The 15,716-nt window shown below is 38.4% G+C and overlaps 2 protein-coding genes across 2 annotated transcripts; both read right to left on the bottom strand.

Annotated features, from left to right (window-relative positions):
• Positions 1 to 2,962: 2,962 nt before the first annotated feature.
• On the bottom strand, positions 2,963 to 4,652 carry bsx (brain-specific homeobox). The gene is made up of 3 exons (XM_040151356.1): positions 4,409 to 4,652; positions 3,536 to 3,726; positions 2,963 to 3,205 (listed from the first exon to the last, which is right to left on the bottom strand). The coding sequence occupies exons 1-3, from the start codon at positions 4,650 to 4,652 to the stop codon at positions 2,963 to 2,965; spliced, it is 678 nt and encodes a 225-aa protein (XP_040007290.1).
• A 3,134-nt stretch (positions 4,653 to 7,786) lies between these two features.
• On the bottom strand, positions 7,787 to 10,906 carry lim2.1 (lens intrinsic membrane protein 2.1). The gene is made up of 4 exons (XM_040151092.1): positions 10,732 to 10,906; positions 9,434 to 9,583; positions 8,826 to 8,960; positions 7,787 to 7,848 (listed from the first exon to the last, which is right to left on the bottom strand). The coding sequence occupies exons 1-4, from the start codon at positions 10,904 to 10,906 to the stop codon at positions 7,787 to 7,789; spliced, it is 522 nt and encodes a 173-aa protein (XP_040007026.1).
• Between the last annotated feature and the right edge of the window lie 4,810 nt (positions 10,907 to 15,716).

Genomic DNA, 15,716 nt, shown 5'->3' with positions numbered 1-15,716 from the left:
TAATTACATTACTATTTAACCTAGAATAGTCTAAATACTCTATATTCTGTGTCTGATTTTTCTTTCTTTCGTTGGTCCTAGTCCTACATCTTGTAGCCATTTTAGCCATAAGTAGTAACTCCTCCCCAACACACAACACTCTCAAGCAGCTCATTTTACTAATTGAACTCTCAGATCATTATCAAAGCACTATTTACCTCTGTGCAATATTTTAATTAGATTATAGTCTCTATTTAACCCATCATGGACTCTTTGAAGCTCTGTGTTTTTAGTGTTAAGTCCTCAGATGCGCGGTTGGAAACAAATGATGAAGCCCTTTTTAATTTAATGAGAAATGCTGCCTATCCAGACTGAGTCTCTTTGCATCCTTTTTTTGGTCCCACCTACTCGTTTTTTGCCATTGAAATCCAGTTAATTGAAGGAGTCTTTCACCGCTATACATGAAGGGAGCCAAATTAGCATCCCTTTCTGCTCATTGGGAAGCTAGGGCAGACGTGGATGCTTTGATGTGAGAAGTGCGCTTTCAGTAGGCGGCAAGCCTCCTGAAAATGAGCTGATGGCCCTGCTATTAGGCCCAAATGTAGATGCGTCCATGTGTTGCAAAACGCTTAATCTTTTAATTGATCACCTTCTGCATGGCCTATTCTCTACATAGTCTTTTCTCTGCTGCCTGTTAATCAGGATCACATTTTGAAGATGACATGAATTGCTTTCAAAAGGCAGGAAAGGATAGCAAATCCAGTACGAAGCACGAGAGAGGATTTCATGTAATTGTGCAAATGCCCCGTGAGAGATGCAGGTTGTGGAAAAACAATTTAATACATGTAATAAAGCTGTTTTAAGAGTCTGAAATGCGTGTGTGTTTGTGTGGCTCTTACATGCTTGTTTCAGAAGTGTGATCAAATGACTGACTACAATAAATACTTTACTACCCTTCTAACCGCCAACATTATCATAGTAATAACTACACAGTAAATGGTTTACCACAATGCTCTGAGAACGTTGTAGTATTAATGTGCTACTACAGTCTTACAGTAGCTTTGTTTATTGGACCAGAGGGTACACACTGAAATGTGGATTTCATTGTAGTTGATATGGTGGACATCTGTTGATCAAGATTATATAAAGATGATTTGAATGAGAAAATCCTGCACATAGAACACTGGCAAATTACTTTATCAGTGAATTAACAAAATAACACTGAAATAGCACAAAAATTATTTTAATGTTTTTTCGCATACCAATATGCGTTAGGACACAGGAAATACTGCACCGCTGCTGTAAATTCCAGCTCTGAATGATGAACTCATCAAATTACACTGCAAGGCAAACCCTTAGAGAAATAATGGGCTGTATTCTTTAGAATGTTCACAATAAAATGACAAAATGCGCTAAATTTTTGTTGAATCTGTTTGTTGGATGATTTTTTTCTTGGTTTGTTCCATTCTTTCCATGAACAATGCTTGGAAAGTTTTCTCTTAACAGTAGCTAAATGAACTATGTAATAAATATGTGCTCATTCCTGTAAGATTTAATTCTGACCACTGTCAATCAAAAAACAAACAAACAGCCCAATATTTCCATAGCCATATTCTGCACTGAACACAGTGGATATAAAAAGATTTAAGTTGGCACAAAGAGTACATTAAATGGTTATATAACTAGATTTTTTCAATTAAACGAAATTTTTGGCAAGTTTAATTTCTTGGCATATTAACAAATTAAATATTTTAACATTCAAATGTTAATATTAAGATATTTAATATTTAATATGCCTCCCATTAGAAAATAAAATTTTTGTAATTCCTGCCCTTTATTAACGATCACTTAACTGGGTGTCTGCTGAAAGAAACAGACAAAACATCCCCCTGTTTTGCAGTGAATTTGATTGTCAACTAAGCATCATTTAACTTCAAATATGACAATGGACATAGATCACCGAAGCAGGTTGACTCGGGGGGCCATGTTTAGAGGGGGAATACATAACAAACATTTTCTTAACGTGCAGTCTGGAGTGGGTTCGAGCGCTGCTGACTATTTGTAATTTCTTGCTGTCAGTCTTATGCGTTTGTGTTTGTTGGCTTAAAGCACAGCGGGCTCCAGGGCCACCATGCAGGGAACCCAGTAGAGAACAAGCAGCCTCTCATTCAAAACTGAGCTGCATGCTGTGAAGACTGGCTCCTAATGCAAGTGGTTACACCAGCCGAGGAAAGAGCCGTTTGAACTCGCTTGAACAGCTGACCGTGATAACAGGATCACATGCACATGTGCAGCTTAAACAATAGCCCTACATTAATGGTATATTTATGTGATTATTTTTCTATCTCTTCCAAATGGTCCCTGCTCAGTTGAGGTTTGAAAATGTAAACAGCAAAGAAAAGTGGGCTTTCCGGTCGTAAAAAATATAAAAGGTGTCACATAAACGGAGCCGATTACCGATTCATTATTTATATAGGGTATATACAGTATATGTACACACAAAAATAGAAACGGCAGTTACTGAAGCACAGTGCCTTCCACCCAAACTTCATCAACGGAATTTACAACAGTATGGAAAAACTGCAAAGAAAATGTCAAGACGTAGACAATTAGGGGGAAAAGATAACGATAAAAATTAGTAAATGAGTAGCATGGAAATTTTCTTTTTGGGATAAAAGTGCAAAAGAATGGCGTGGCAAGATGCGTCTATGTTACAAAGCAAAGAGCTATTCGATTGGGTTATTCCCCGAATTCAATTTTAAAAAATGAACAAATGTACAGACGTTTTCGTGATAATAATAATAATAATAATAATAATAATAATAATGAATAATGATGACAGCGTGGATATAGTCTGTGTTTCCTCAAACATAAAAACACGGAAAAAAATTAGTACCCCCACTTTGCCTGTTATCTATAGTGCGTTATCTACAGTACATTTACAATGTGGAAGTCGCTGCTTATGAATCAACTCTACAGCCTACTATAGTAGATGATCCGGGGAGCAAATGTCATCCTCGATGTCCACATCGTCGTCGTTTTCCTCCAGCAGGTACGAGTCCGGCTCCAGTCCTTGTTTCAGATCCTCTGCGCCCTTGTCGTTCAGTTCGCTCTCGCTGGAGTTCCCCGCGGATCGCTCCAGCTCCCCGGGCGTCTTCCGCTCGTCCTGCGCTTTCCTCAGCTGCTTCTTGTGCTTCATCCGCCGGTTCTGAAACCACGTTTTCACCTGGGGTGGGGGGTGAAAGAAGGATCAGAAAAACATGTAACCAAATATACCCTTTGTTGACATCTAATCTAAAGAATTCCCAAAATCTATTAATATAAAGCCAAAATGATTTGTAAATTCGTTTTAGGTTATTTAAATACCCTGAACGATATTTACTTTATGTCTAATATTAGATTGACTGGTAGATTTTGAAATAGGAGCAATTCCCTGAATGTATTTCATGTATTTATTATCACACATCACGTCACACAATTCTTAAGACGTTAAACCAAAAAAAAAAAAAAAAGTGTGTGCGTGTGTTTGTGCGTGCGTGCATGTGCGCGTGCGCACCTGTGTCTCGGACAGGCTGAGCGCCGTGGCCAGCTCCACTCTTTCTGGCGTGGATAGGTACCGCTGGATTTCAAACCTCTTTTCCAGGCCGGACAGCTGCGAGTCGGAGAAAACCGTCCGGGCCTTCCTGCGTCTGCAGTGCTTCCCTGGTAGCTCTGCGTGGTGCTGGAACAGGGCCGGCATCTGCATCCCTACAGGCAGTAGAAAACGGGGATTTGAAAGGATAACTGAGAAAAATCAACAACAACTCTAAACATATCACATCAACTAAATTCACTGTAAGGGATGAATTGGCGATTGAATTGGTAGGTTGTTACTGACATGATTTTTAGTGAATATAAAAACCATAACTATTAACTAACTATTTTTTTACAGAATTACCAGACCAACAATAATTGCCTTTTTGTAAGTTGGGCATAAATAAAATTAATAAGAGTGTTTGCGCTAATGTCATTTTAAAAATAATTTTTAATGCAGTAAAGTAAAACGTAATCCTATGCTGAAATAAATAAAATACTGCTTAGTGCTATTTTCTGAGGTGCTCGACCACTGGAACTTTTGATCATTCACGACTTCATTTTGTATGTGAGAGGATTCATTTCAATCCGTCAGTCACCGTCAATTATGTTATATTCCCAAACTCATTGATGCAATATATGTAAATCCACGGATTATTAAGTATTACCAATGGCTTTCCCTTTTGAATAGTCAAAGATTTGTGTTTATTTTTTTTAAATGCATCGTTCGTAGCTATATGTTATAGACTCCAGCAGCATTTTCGTCTAAGTAATAACCTACTAGAGCCTTTATCCGACAGAAGCTTCCTTGCTACGAGGCCTCTACCTCTCCCCTCGCAGGCTCTGCGCTGCTTACCAGATGTGAAGAAGTACTGGTGATGTTCTGGCTTGTGCAGCGGATGGTGTGGATGCGGCGCCAGTATTGGAGTTGGCATCAGTGGATATCCATACTCCAGGATGGGCATCCGAGAGGCCAGGGAACTACAGAAAGGCGAGGGAATGACCTCTCTCAACGGCTTGGGCTTGTGCAGTAAGATGTCCTCAATGAAAAACGACGTCGACCTCTGCGCGGGCGCCGAAGACGCGTAGTTCATACTCATGGTGTTTGTTTGGTTTGGATATTTTTTTTTATGCTGTTAAACCTGCATCAACTTCTTTCTCTCCCCCCCCCCTCGAGTCTCCCAGGCTTAAATGCAGCCAGTGAGTGATCAGTGACATAGAAATCAGTGGGAGGGCAGCTATCCGGCAAGTATTTATTCAGAGACAGTAGCGGATTGGGGAAACTGATTTGCGCATCAGCCAATGAGAGCATCGCATGGTTGGTGGGGCCCTGTGAAGGGCTGGTTCTTCGGCCTGATTGGTCGCGGCGCTTTCGAGGCTGGTGGAAAAAAAGCCAACCGATTCCATGATAAGCAGCGCACCTGTGGCAGCGTCGCAGTTCCTCCGAGCGGCAGCTGAAAATCTATGTAACCAAGCTGTTTGTACCAGGTTCGCAAGCACTGTAAGGAAGAACGATTCGTTATTTAGCCTAAATATACTTTGTCAAACAGGTTACAAACAAAATGATCATTAAAGGTTAAATTTCGTTAAGCATAAAATACAAAGCAGACGTACTTGCTATCTCACGTGAGATCTACAGCACTGACCCACAGCAGACTACTTCTTTTTTAGCACATTTTATTGACCTGTTAGACGGCGCAGTCTTTCTGTGGTAGCTTATTTTTTCTGGTTTACTTTACTGGAAGGTACATCGAACAGCCATTTCCAGTACGTTTGCCAAACGGCGACTTAGACAGAAAATTTGAAGTTGCTATTAATGTAGAGAGCATTTTATTGGCCTAGTGTTCCTGACCGAACCATTTGGATATTCCTGCAGTAGTTAATAGTTCGTCGTTGAGCCAATGCAGTGCTGAGTTGAATCTGTTTGTGAGTATCTAACCTAGATAGCCTAAAATCATGATTTGGGTATCTCTTATGGCATGGCTGTGATATTTCATGTAACTCTTTGAATCTTCCTGTAAGTCATCAAATTCGATGATAGCCTTCGACCCAAAACTTTAGATTGACTTGTCTTGGGACTCGAAAATGCGACCACAGGCAGTGCTTTTCATTGTCCGAAAAATGTACTCCGATCCCTTCCATCATGTTAGTAGTTTGTGAATCGAGTGATGTAGCCCGTGTCACATGAGGATTAGGCTGCTACAGGTCTGTCTAGTAATTCCGCCCAAATTGGCTGTAATTGTCGGTATTAAAATCTGGGAGAGTACAAGTGCCGCTCCCGTGCCCGTTTGCGAAAGAAAGCGGTGCGCAATAATTTGTTGATACGGTGTTGTCATCACATTTCCAATCAGGCCAGTTAATGTGAAAGTGTCTTAATGTAGGCAGAATTCACGCTGCAATGCTATTAGGCAATTAGGGGAGATGTTAGAGCGGAAGTTGTAATCCTTGGTCTGAAGGACAGGATTTCCATTTGATCAGACGCAGGGAGAACAAATTAATTACTGTTCAGTTACGTCGGAAAAGCTCTGCTCTGCTGCATTAGTTTGCATGGGTTTGTGTTAAATGGGCGCGTGTGCCCAAAATCTAAATAAGCACCGTCCGCTGGCTGTAAATCAAACAACCTTTGGTATGGTGAAGACTGTAAATTAGTGCTACCTGGTGCCATAAGGCGACTCAGTAATAACTTCCATCCATGGCTGTTGCTGCTGCAAAATGTGCAGCAAAAGTCATCATTACATTTTCCCTCTTATAGTGAGAGACATAATCTGTCATTTATAAATGACAAGTCAAGTATTAGTCGGAAAAGTAACCCAGGAAACAAATGAAATTATAAATGAAGAAAAAAAATATTCCAGGAGTCAAAACTACATAAAAATCTTATCTCGTTTTTTTTTTAAATCCAAAGGTGAAGTTAAAGAATAGCAGCAGAAAAGAAAAGAGCTTTTGAAGACATGGCCACAGCAGATGGAGGTAACCCTGCTGCACCTGGCTGTGCGTCAATCCCTTTCATGGAGCGCACCAGGATAACAAGTTGCTTTTAGGGGGAAATTAGAAAGTAAATGAAACAAATGGTGATGAAATCGTCTTAAGGACCCGTTCTCGAGGCGCGGTTAAGCCGCTTTTTGTGGCCATTTCATTAAGTAAAAATTTGAGCCGGTGAGGCAGTGCGTCACTCCGTTAAGTGGTACGTTTGGATAAGAGGTCTGCAGCAGTGCATTGGCTTATACTTAGTTTATAGCATTCAAAGCGGCCATGCTGGTGGTAGTGAACGATGGCGTGAAGGAATAAAGGGATGGAGAGGAGGAAAACCCACTGAAATGTATTTGAGGGTGAATGTATCGGCATTCCGGGGCTTATATAAATAATAATACAAATCGTAGGTAAAACATCATAGGTCCTTAATAGTCCTTTCTACCCCTTAGCATTTCTGTAATATAGAAATCATGTTAATGGTTTAAAACAAAAATACAGTTTGTTCGGTATAAAACTTACTTATACGTGCAAAATGTAATTTTAGAAAACAGAATAATTGTTTATGGTATTTTCTATCTTCAGAATAAGATATTATTTTCAATAATATTCTAATATATAAAACTCGAAAATGTGCAGTTCTTTTTCGATGCACTCTCCAAAATGGCGAGGTAAAACGTGGTTGTACTTTTCCATTAGACATCAAAAAAGACATCATAACAATCATCACGAAGAATACTTTTCAACAAGATTTTGCTATTGGAATATATATGTACATTTAGATGCGTGTTCAGCCATAATTGTATATCGTTTTTTCAACACAGACTGGTCTGAACTTAATTTTGTAGGACAGATTAATACCTGTCTATGGTATGGACGCACAGTATTATAAAACTATGAGCCCTGAGCTTTGTAACACTGGCCAGCTGGTTTTATGATCTACTAGTGACATAAAACCAACTGGCCAACCTCCAAAAACGTTATCAGACAATGCTAAAAACAGTTTAACTGGGAACACAAATAGCGGATGACTAAGCATGCAGACTTTTTTTTAGTTATTGAGTAAAATAACTACAGTGTGTGTGGATGAAAATGAAGAGTCATATTTCCCCCAGTCTTTTTATTGAAATCATTCAAACTTTGATCATTCATGTTGCAGAAGTAAACTGTGCATCCATGTTAATGGTGAGAATCTACATACAGTGTTGATGCAGCTCTCGTGATCATTATCCTTTGCTTATTTGTGGAGGATGGTTTGTGTCTTCTAATGAGAGTTAGCGTTCCTGGGGCATTCATGCATCCGATAGGCACACATATAGAATACACCTGAAAAGATAGGGTTAGGTTAGATCAGGCCATCAGGAAATTTCACTCATATGCATCTTAGAATGAATTATTTAAATTTCTATGAGCTGAAAAGGAGAAACATTGTGTGTGATCTTGTGGATTTGTGGGACTTTTTATTCATGTGTTTAAACTCATAAAACACGCGGTTCTTTTTTTTGTTGCTTTTTACCACCAGCCTAACTGATAGAGACACACATTTAAGATCCTCTGCTATGTCGAAAAGTGTTTGTTGTGAATACAAAATCCATACAGCAGCATGTTATACATTTGCTGTGTATTTGGCATCCAATTAATGCATGCAAATTCTGAAAAATGTCATACAAACAAATGCACATCATGTCTTGTTTGCACAGCTTAGCGGAGGATCCAGAGATAAGCACACTTACTTATAATGTCACATCATTGTTTCAGCTGTTTGACTATGGGTTAATCCATGTATGGTCTAACTTTTTTCTGCTGAGAATGTGAGTCATTGTATTGTGTAATATTACATATTATATGTAGATTTTGTTTTCTTTATTACACATGTGGTATGAATACAATTACCCAGGCATAAAGGTACTAGTTGAGGCCTTGACATTATGTGGACGTAAATACAATTTTATCTGCCACACTACATTTGAATTTTCAAAATGTACGCCATGATTTAGGGTAAAATTAATCCTAAATATGAAAAGTATTTCGAGCCTGTTGCAGACCATGACATCATAAAATATGTTATCCATGCATATAATTTATCGACACTTCACTGAGTGCATTAGTTGCTTATCCAGGAACTCCCTCAAGGTTATAGCTTTGAAAGAGGTTAACATTTAGCAGAAAACAAAGCTAAAATGGGACTGAATTTCAAACTGAACTCACCATGGGTGGAAACCTGACAAGATAAGGAATTTGGCGGCACCTTTGTGAACAAAAGAAATCCTGACACAGTTGGGTTTGTTGGTTTGCATGTTTACCTGAAAAGAACGTGAGCACCACTGACACCCAGCCAATGATATAGGACCAGGAGAACCTCCAGTTTCCATAGCGTTTCCCATAGTAGTGAATAGTCACACCAGTGTACACTGCCATTGCTAGAAACACTAAAAAGCCTGAGCAGAAAAAGAAAATGAAAATCTGAAGAACATGTTTCAGATAGATTGTAAAAAATGGCCAACCTCTACTATTGCTGCTGATGGAACCTGGAGTTTCCAGTTACAAAATGTGACCAATGATTCTCTCTTAGTTACAGAAGAACAGCAAATGATCTCAATTATACTCAATAAAGGCCACTACAAATAATTGCAAAACAAAGCATTTAAAACAGGAGCTTAATGAAAACTCTCTGTCCTGAATGAGATCTTTTATAATTTTAACAAGCAGCTATACTTTGTTGTGACATTTTGCTGATAATGGAATCATTAAAAAGCCATTACTTCCTGTTTAGTACATTATTTTTTTTACTTTTCAAAAACTTGCCTTGAGTCACAGTCTTTTGTTATTGAAATCAATTAAGGTCAAATTAAATGCAAATTACAGCTGAAACCAAACTAAGTAAGTACAAAAACAACAGAGTTGAACTTACATGAGATGAAAAACATTATGCCTGCAGCAAAGGTTTTGTCAAACCTGTCGAAGGAGGAGTAATGGATGAAGGCCATAATGCCAATGATGATACCAATGAAACAAGCCAAAAGAGAGAGGATCATGAGGGCACGGGTGGCGTCTAAGTGGGCTGTGGACAAGGTCAAAGGTCAGTCACTGGTGGGGTCAGTGCAAGTCAACAGAGGTGAATGATCTGAGATGCAATGCTTCAGTTTGTCAAACTGTTGTCAGATGGAAATCCTAACTTTATCAACCACATCTTTAACAGACGTGATGGAACACATAAGACAGAGTAAAGTTGTATTTAACACTTGCTGTTCTGGAGGCAGAGACAATGTGCAAGATGAGTTAAAACTCAAAGAGAGGAGACAACAAACTTCAAATGTTCTTCCTCAGTAGTGCTCAATCTTCTAGAAATGTGTTTGTACATTTTGTTGTTCTTCTGATTTGTACGAGGGGGGGGGGACTGTGTGGACAGACAGTACTGGGATCTTTTTTTTTTTTTTTACACTAAATAAAGTGTAACCATGACGAAAACATTACCTTACCCATAACTCCACATAAATATATAAATGAATGAATAAACAAACAAAAACTGGAAAATCAGGTATCACAGTATTTTATTTGTGATGAAACCAAAGTACACATCCTTAGTGTATTTCACAGTGTAATGTCATGAAAAATAGGGCATTCATTTTTGTAGAATGTAATACGAAGATTTTCTGTGCTGTGGCAGTCACAAATGCCGGTGAGTAGACTGGAATTCAGTGAAAAGGGCAAGTGATAAGAAAAATGTTAACATTACTAACATTGAGAAGCCTATATGCTACTGCTACTAACTGAAAAATGTAGTCTTATAATAATACTCATACTGCTGCCATTTCAGCCTGACTGTATGGGTGAACAAGTCAGCCCAGCTGTCCTTCCCAATTTAAATTAGCAATAGAAACATACAGCTGTCCAAGGTTGTTTGTCAGCATGCTGAACTTTTGAGATAGTTACGGCCATTCTCAAGTAAGAATGAAGGAATTGTTGACATACAATAGCACAGTACTGTATACAGAGTTAAGATTACAGAGTGGAGATAACTTTTCTTGCTAGCTTGTAACACTTTGAAAAATGTTGAATCTTTGGCTCCACCCACTGAGCTTTACCTCAGCCAGCGGAATGACTTCTGCCTCTGGAACAGCTCCGCATTTCAAAAATGTTTGTAGAGCTAACTGAAAAATATGGAAGTTAGTAGTTTGTCAGTCATCGATACTATTCGGCTACACTTACCAATGCTGACGTTGTGTGGGAAGCATTTCCCCGGCATACAGTACCGCCACAGACCCTGGTGCATGTAGTTGCTGGACTGCCGATACTGAATCCAGTAATCGGTTGCTGTGGAAACAATCAGGAGGATGTTCCCCACGCCTGCACAGAACAACCCTCCACCCATAAAGCTGTACATCCTGCACCTGCAGACACACACACACACACACACACACACACACATGAACATAAGGTCGCTTAGAATCAGAGGTCAGTTGAAGGGCCCTCTCTTGTCCACCTCACACACACACACAAACTTCAGGGAGGAGAGGGTGTAAGTGTCAGTAATTGCGTTGTAATGAACATATTATTTCCACTGGATAGAGCTGCGGGGTCACCAGTGTGTGTATGTTCCACTTTGTTCTCTAGGAGATCAGACCCTGAAGAAGGCTTTACATACAGCACCACTCACAATGTGCGCACACACACAAGTCCAGCCTCTGTCGAATCCAGAGATGCTTTGATACTTGATACATCTATTGCTCATTGTTCCACCTGGATGCAATATCCTGCAGCCATCCTCTCTTTCTCAGAGAGAGTTGTCATGGATGTTTTTGGGGGAAAAGATGATAGAAAGATATATCTTGTTATGACTAAAACATGAACAGGATGCCCACTGAAGAGCTCTGTGTATTCATTGAAGAGCTCTATATTTCTACTGGATCGCATTTCCCTCTAGCATCCTCTCTGGCAAGTTCCAGCAGGTGTCTCAATCTAAACCCAAGCACTTTTAAATAAGTTAGATCCCCAGCATGTAAAACAAATAAAAATTTGTCTCAGAATGTCAATATTATTTAACTTTAAATCATTTTAGTTAACATTAACATCAGACAGCCAGTTGGTTTGAATATTTTTCTAGATAGTCATTTAGTTTTAAGCCAGGATAAAAACCTCTGAAACAAGAGTTAAGTTCTTTTTCTTTTCCCTAAGACAGAGGCCTTGGTTGTGTTAGGCAGTGACCTCAAGGCTGATGGTTTCCTCTCAGTCACACAACCACATCACTCAACCTTTCAACAGGAATTCTTCAACTCTCACTTCAAATGTCTTATACTCTACAGGAGACTGGGTTTTAATGTCTTTTCATTCACCACACTGCAATTACATCAACAAATAAACTATGCTGTACATTTGTACCTAATTGGCTGCAGAGTGACAATGTTTGTCTCCCTGAAACTTATGAGACTGTTTTATATATATATGTATATATATATATATATATATATATATATATGTCTTATACACATACAAGACAATGAGACAAAAACTGTTAAACACATTTTCTGATGCCACTATAGCTAATATTTGCAACATTACCTGTGGAGCTCTTAGAGCTGGAGCTGTGTTTCTATATTGGGAAAGATTTAGCACAACACATAACAACAATGCAAACACAAATAACTAAGTGAACAGCAACAGTTATTGGACAAAATTCAGTATTATCTTACCGTAACCAACCCCTTTTATGAAGATGTGTATGAAGACAGGGCTTCCTGATAATATACAACAAGATCTTCTATTGCCAACACAGGCAGATTTCCTGCGAGCTAATAGTTGTAGCATTTGACAGGGTGAACAGGGGGAAACTGGGGCTACAACAAACACAGTGTTGAAACAATGAGAGAGGCCGACCGCTGGCCAATCAGCGCGTACCAGTTTTGTGGTTTGAGAATCTGCTGAAAAAACAGAAATAGCCAAAGCTTGGCAAGCTGAAGTAATACTGATGACTGCATGGTTTTAATTGAAAGTAGAGGGCTGAACTAGCTTTAGTGAAGGGCAAGCCAGGCATTAAATGGTCTGCTTCTGATTTTTGCTTCATTTAAAAGCAAACCTTGTCACACTGTTTAAAAAGTCTTAAAAGTCTTAAAAATCTAATATTCTTGTTAAGTTTGAATATATTAGGGGTATGCTGGTAAATTTGTTCTGATGGATTTTAGTTACATTTGCAGTAAATACTATTATTATTATTAAGTTATTAGGTACATCAAGTCCACTGATCTACGTAAAAGCTATTTTTCATGATTTCCCTAAAATGTACTTCAATCTATACTAATCACTGAGGACATGCACCGTGTGCCCATGAGCTGGATATCAGGTGATAACAACACAGCCACATTCTCACTACAGTGTACCTTGCGACTGTTTTGCTGTAATTTTAATCATAGTAAACATCTCCCAATTTCCAGCAAGGGCATTTTTGATTTTTTTTTTTTACCTTTTTAACCGTCTCTATTGCTCCTGATTTTCATTCAATCAATAAATGGTCAAGATGACCATCTAAATAACCTGCACTGATCCCAATTGCAATCAGTAGCCTACTGCTACATGGGAGTAGAGCAGTAATATATAAATCTTGAAGATGCATTTGTATCATATATACTTGTAGCTGTGCAGTTTATGTTATAAAGTTATATCTGAATTGCCTTTCCTTTTAAATTGTCATTTACTCCTGTCATTACCTCTGAATGTACTGTATGTACAGCATAAAAATGTTTAAGTTTCTGTATAGAAAGTGTTTGTGCTTTACGTTTCAACACAGTTTGAGTCTGTATTTTGTTAAACTAGACTGACACTGACTCAAAGTCATATACAGTGCATTCAGAAAATATTCAGGCCTCTTCACCTTTTTCACATTTTGTTTTGTTGCAGCCTTATGCTTAAATAAAAAAAAATAATATTTCCCTCATCAAGCTATACTCAATACCCCATAATGACAAAGTGAAAACAGAATTTTAGAAATTTTTGCAAATTTATTAAAAAGGAAAAACTGAAATATAACATTGACGTAAGTATTCAGCCTGCCATTTCTCTTGATCATCTTTGGGATGTTTCTACACTTTGACTGAAATCCACCTGTGGTAAATTCAGTTGATTGAACATGACTTGGAAAGACACACACCTGGCTATATAAGGTCTCACAGCTGATAATGTGTATCAGAGCAAAAACCAAGCCATGAGGTTGAAGGAACTGCCTGCAGAGCTCAGAAAAAGGACTGTGTCGAAGCACAGATCTGGTGAAGGCTACAAAACATCCCATCCAACCTGAGAGAGCTTGAGAGGATCTGCAGAGAAGCATGGCGGAAAATTCCCAAATCCAGGTGTGCAGAGCTTGGTGTGTCATTCACAAGAAGATTCAAGGCTATAATCACTGCCAAAGGTGCTTTAACTAAGTATTCAGTAAAGGGTGTGAATATTTATGTCAATGTGATATTTCCTTTTTTCTTTTTTAATAAATTTGCAAAAAATTCTAAAACATTTTTTTCTCCCTGTCAGTATGGGTCATTTAGTGTAGCTTGATGAAGGAAAAAATGAATTTAAACAATTTTAATATAAAGATGCAACATAACAAAACGTGAACAAAGTTAAGCGGTCTGTATACTTTCTGAATGCGCTGAATATACACTCCTGAGTTTTCCTTTTTAAAAAAGAGGGAATCGGTGGTCTAAAAAATTGGGATCCCGCTTGTATTTCTGGAACTTTTAGGAATTTGGTGGAAAAGATTCAAGAGTTCAACATTGTTGATAGGAATGTGATTTGGTGAGCTCACACAAAACAAAAACAAACAAAAAACATCACCTACATTCATTACCTTGGGAAATAAACAAGTGATATTTATTCCATATGATGGAATAAATTTGGATCAAAGTTTACATCTAAGCTGACAGTTTTCAGCTTTCATTTGAGAGCATTTACATTCACATCAGTCCACAGTAAGTCTTCCAATTACAGAATGGGATCAGAATGTAATAAAATAAGTCAATATGAATTTAAATACAGTAGTCATATTTCATATTTGGTGTTAAATGTAGTCAATCATTGGCCACACTTTAACAACCCGAGACATGAGACTGCAATTGATATTTTCCCTGATGATGCTTTGCCTGGTCTGTAGCCAGCTTCTAAACCCACTTGTATTGGGCTTTTTGCCTTCAGCTTGGTCTTCAATCCAACATGCTGCATTGTAAAAGACCCATGTACTCTAACTGATGAATCACCAATTCTTAACTACTTTAATGGGCATTTTGTTTCTTCAGGTTCCTTATTTGAGTCTTTATATCCAGATCCAAAACAGCCTAATGAGCAGAGGCCTCACTCTTCACCACCTCCAATTAATACTTTGGTGCAACCACTCAATTTTAATCCTCTTGATGTGATAGAGATCTGTAGAGCATTAAAGCAACTGGATCCGAAGAAATGTGCAGGTCATGACTAGCTTGATTCTTTGTTTCTCGAGTTAGCTGTAGACTTTATAGCAAAACCTCTGACTTACATGTATTATCTTACCCTTTCTAACAGTGAGATCCCTAATATATGTTAGTCTGCCTATGTTCTCCCTTTGCTAAAAGGAGGAGATCCTTCAGTTTTTATTAACTACAGGCCAATCTCTAGATTATGTATTTTAGCTAAGGTCCTCGAAAAATTTGTTAGTGAACAATTTAAAGAATATTTAGACACAAGTGGTATTCTATCACAACATTATTCAGATTTTAGAAAGCAACACAGCACAATAGCAGCTGCTATTAAAGTGGTGAATGACATTATTGAGGCATTAGACTGCAAAAATATATTGTGGAGCTCTTTTTATGATTTGTCCAAGGCTTTTGACACATTTGACCATGTCACCTCGGTGGATAGACTCTACAATATTGGCTTATCTGGGCATGCTCTAAGTTGGTTTTCAAATTACTTGTCAGCTAAAACACAGTATGTCCAATTTGGTGGGTCTTCCTCTTCCTTCCTCGCTGTAACAAAAGGCATGTCCCAGGGTTCCATACTAGGACAACTTTTATTCTCTATATACATAAATAATCTTTGTTATCATTTATCAAATGTTGCGTTCCATTTTTATGAAGATGATACAGTTATCTATTGCTCATCCCCTTCAGTAGTACAAACCCTTGAATTCCTGCAGTCTGCCTTTGAAGTTGTTCAGTCCTGTTGAACTCAACTTA

Source organism: Xiphias gladius, chromosome 17 (genome assembly GCF_016859285.1).
Source record: "Xiphias gladius isolate SHS-SW01 ecotype Sanya breed wild chromosome 17, ASM1685928v1, whole genome shotgun sequence".
In the NCBI taxonomy this organism is placed as follows: domain Eukaryota; kingdom Metazoa; phylum Chordata; class Actinopteri; order Istiophoriformes; family Xiphiidae; genus Xiphias; species Xiphias gladius.
This window is presented reverse-complemented; position numbering and strand designations above follow the sequence as displayed.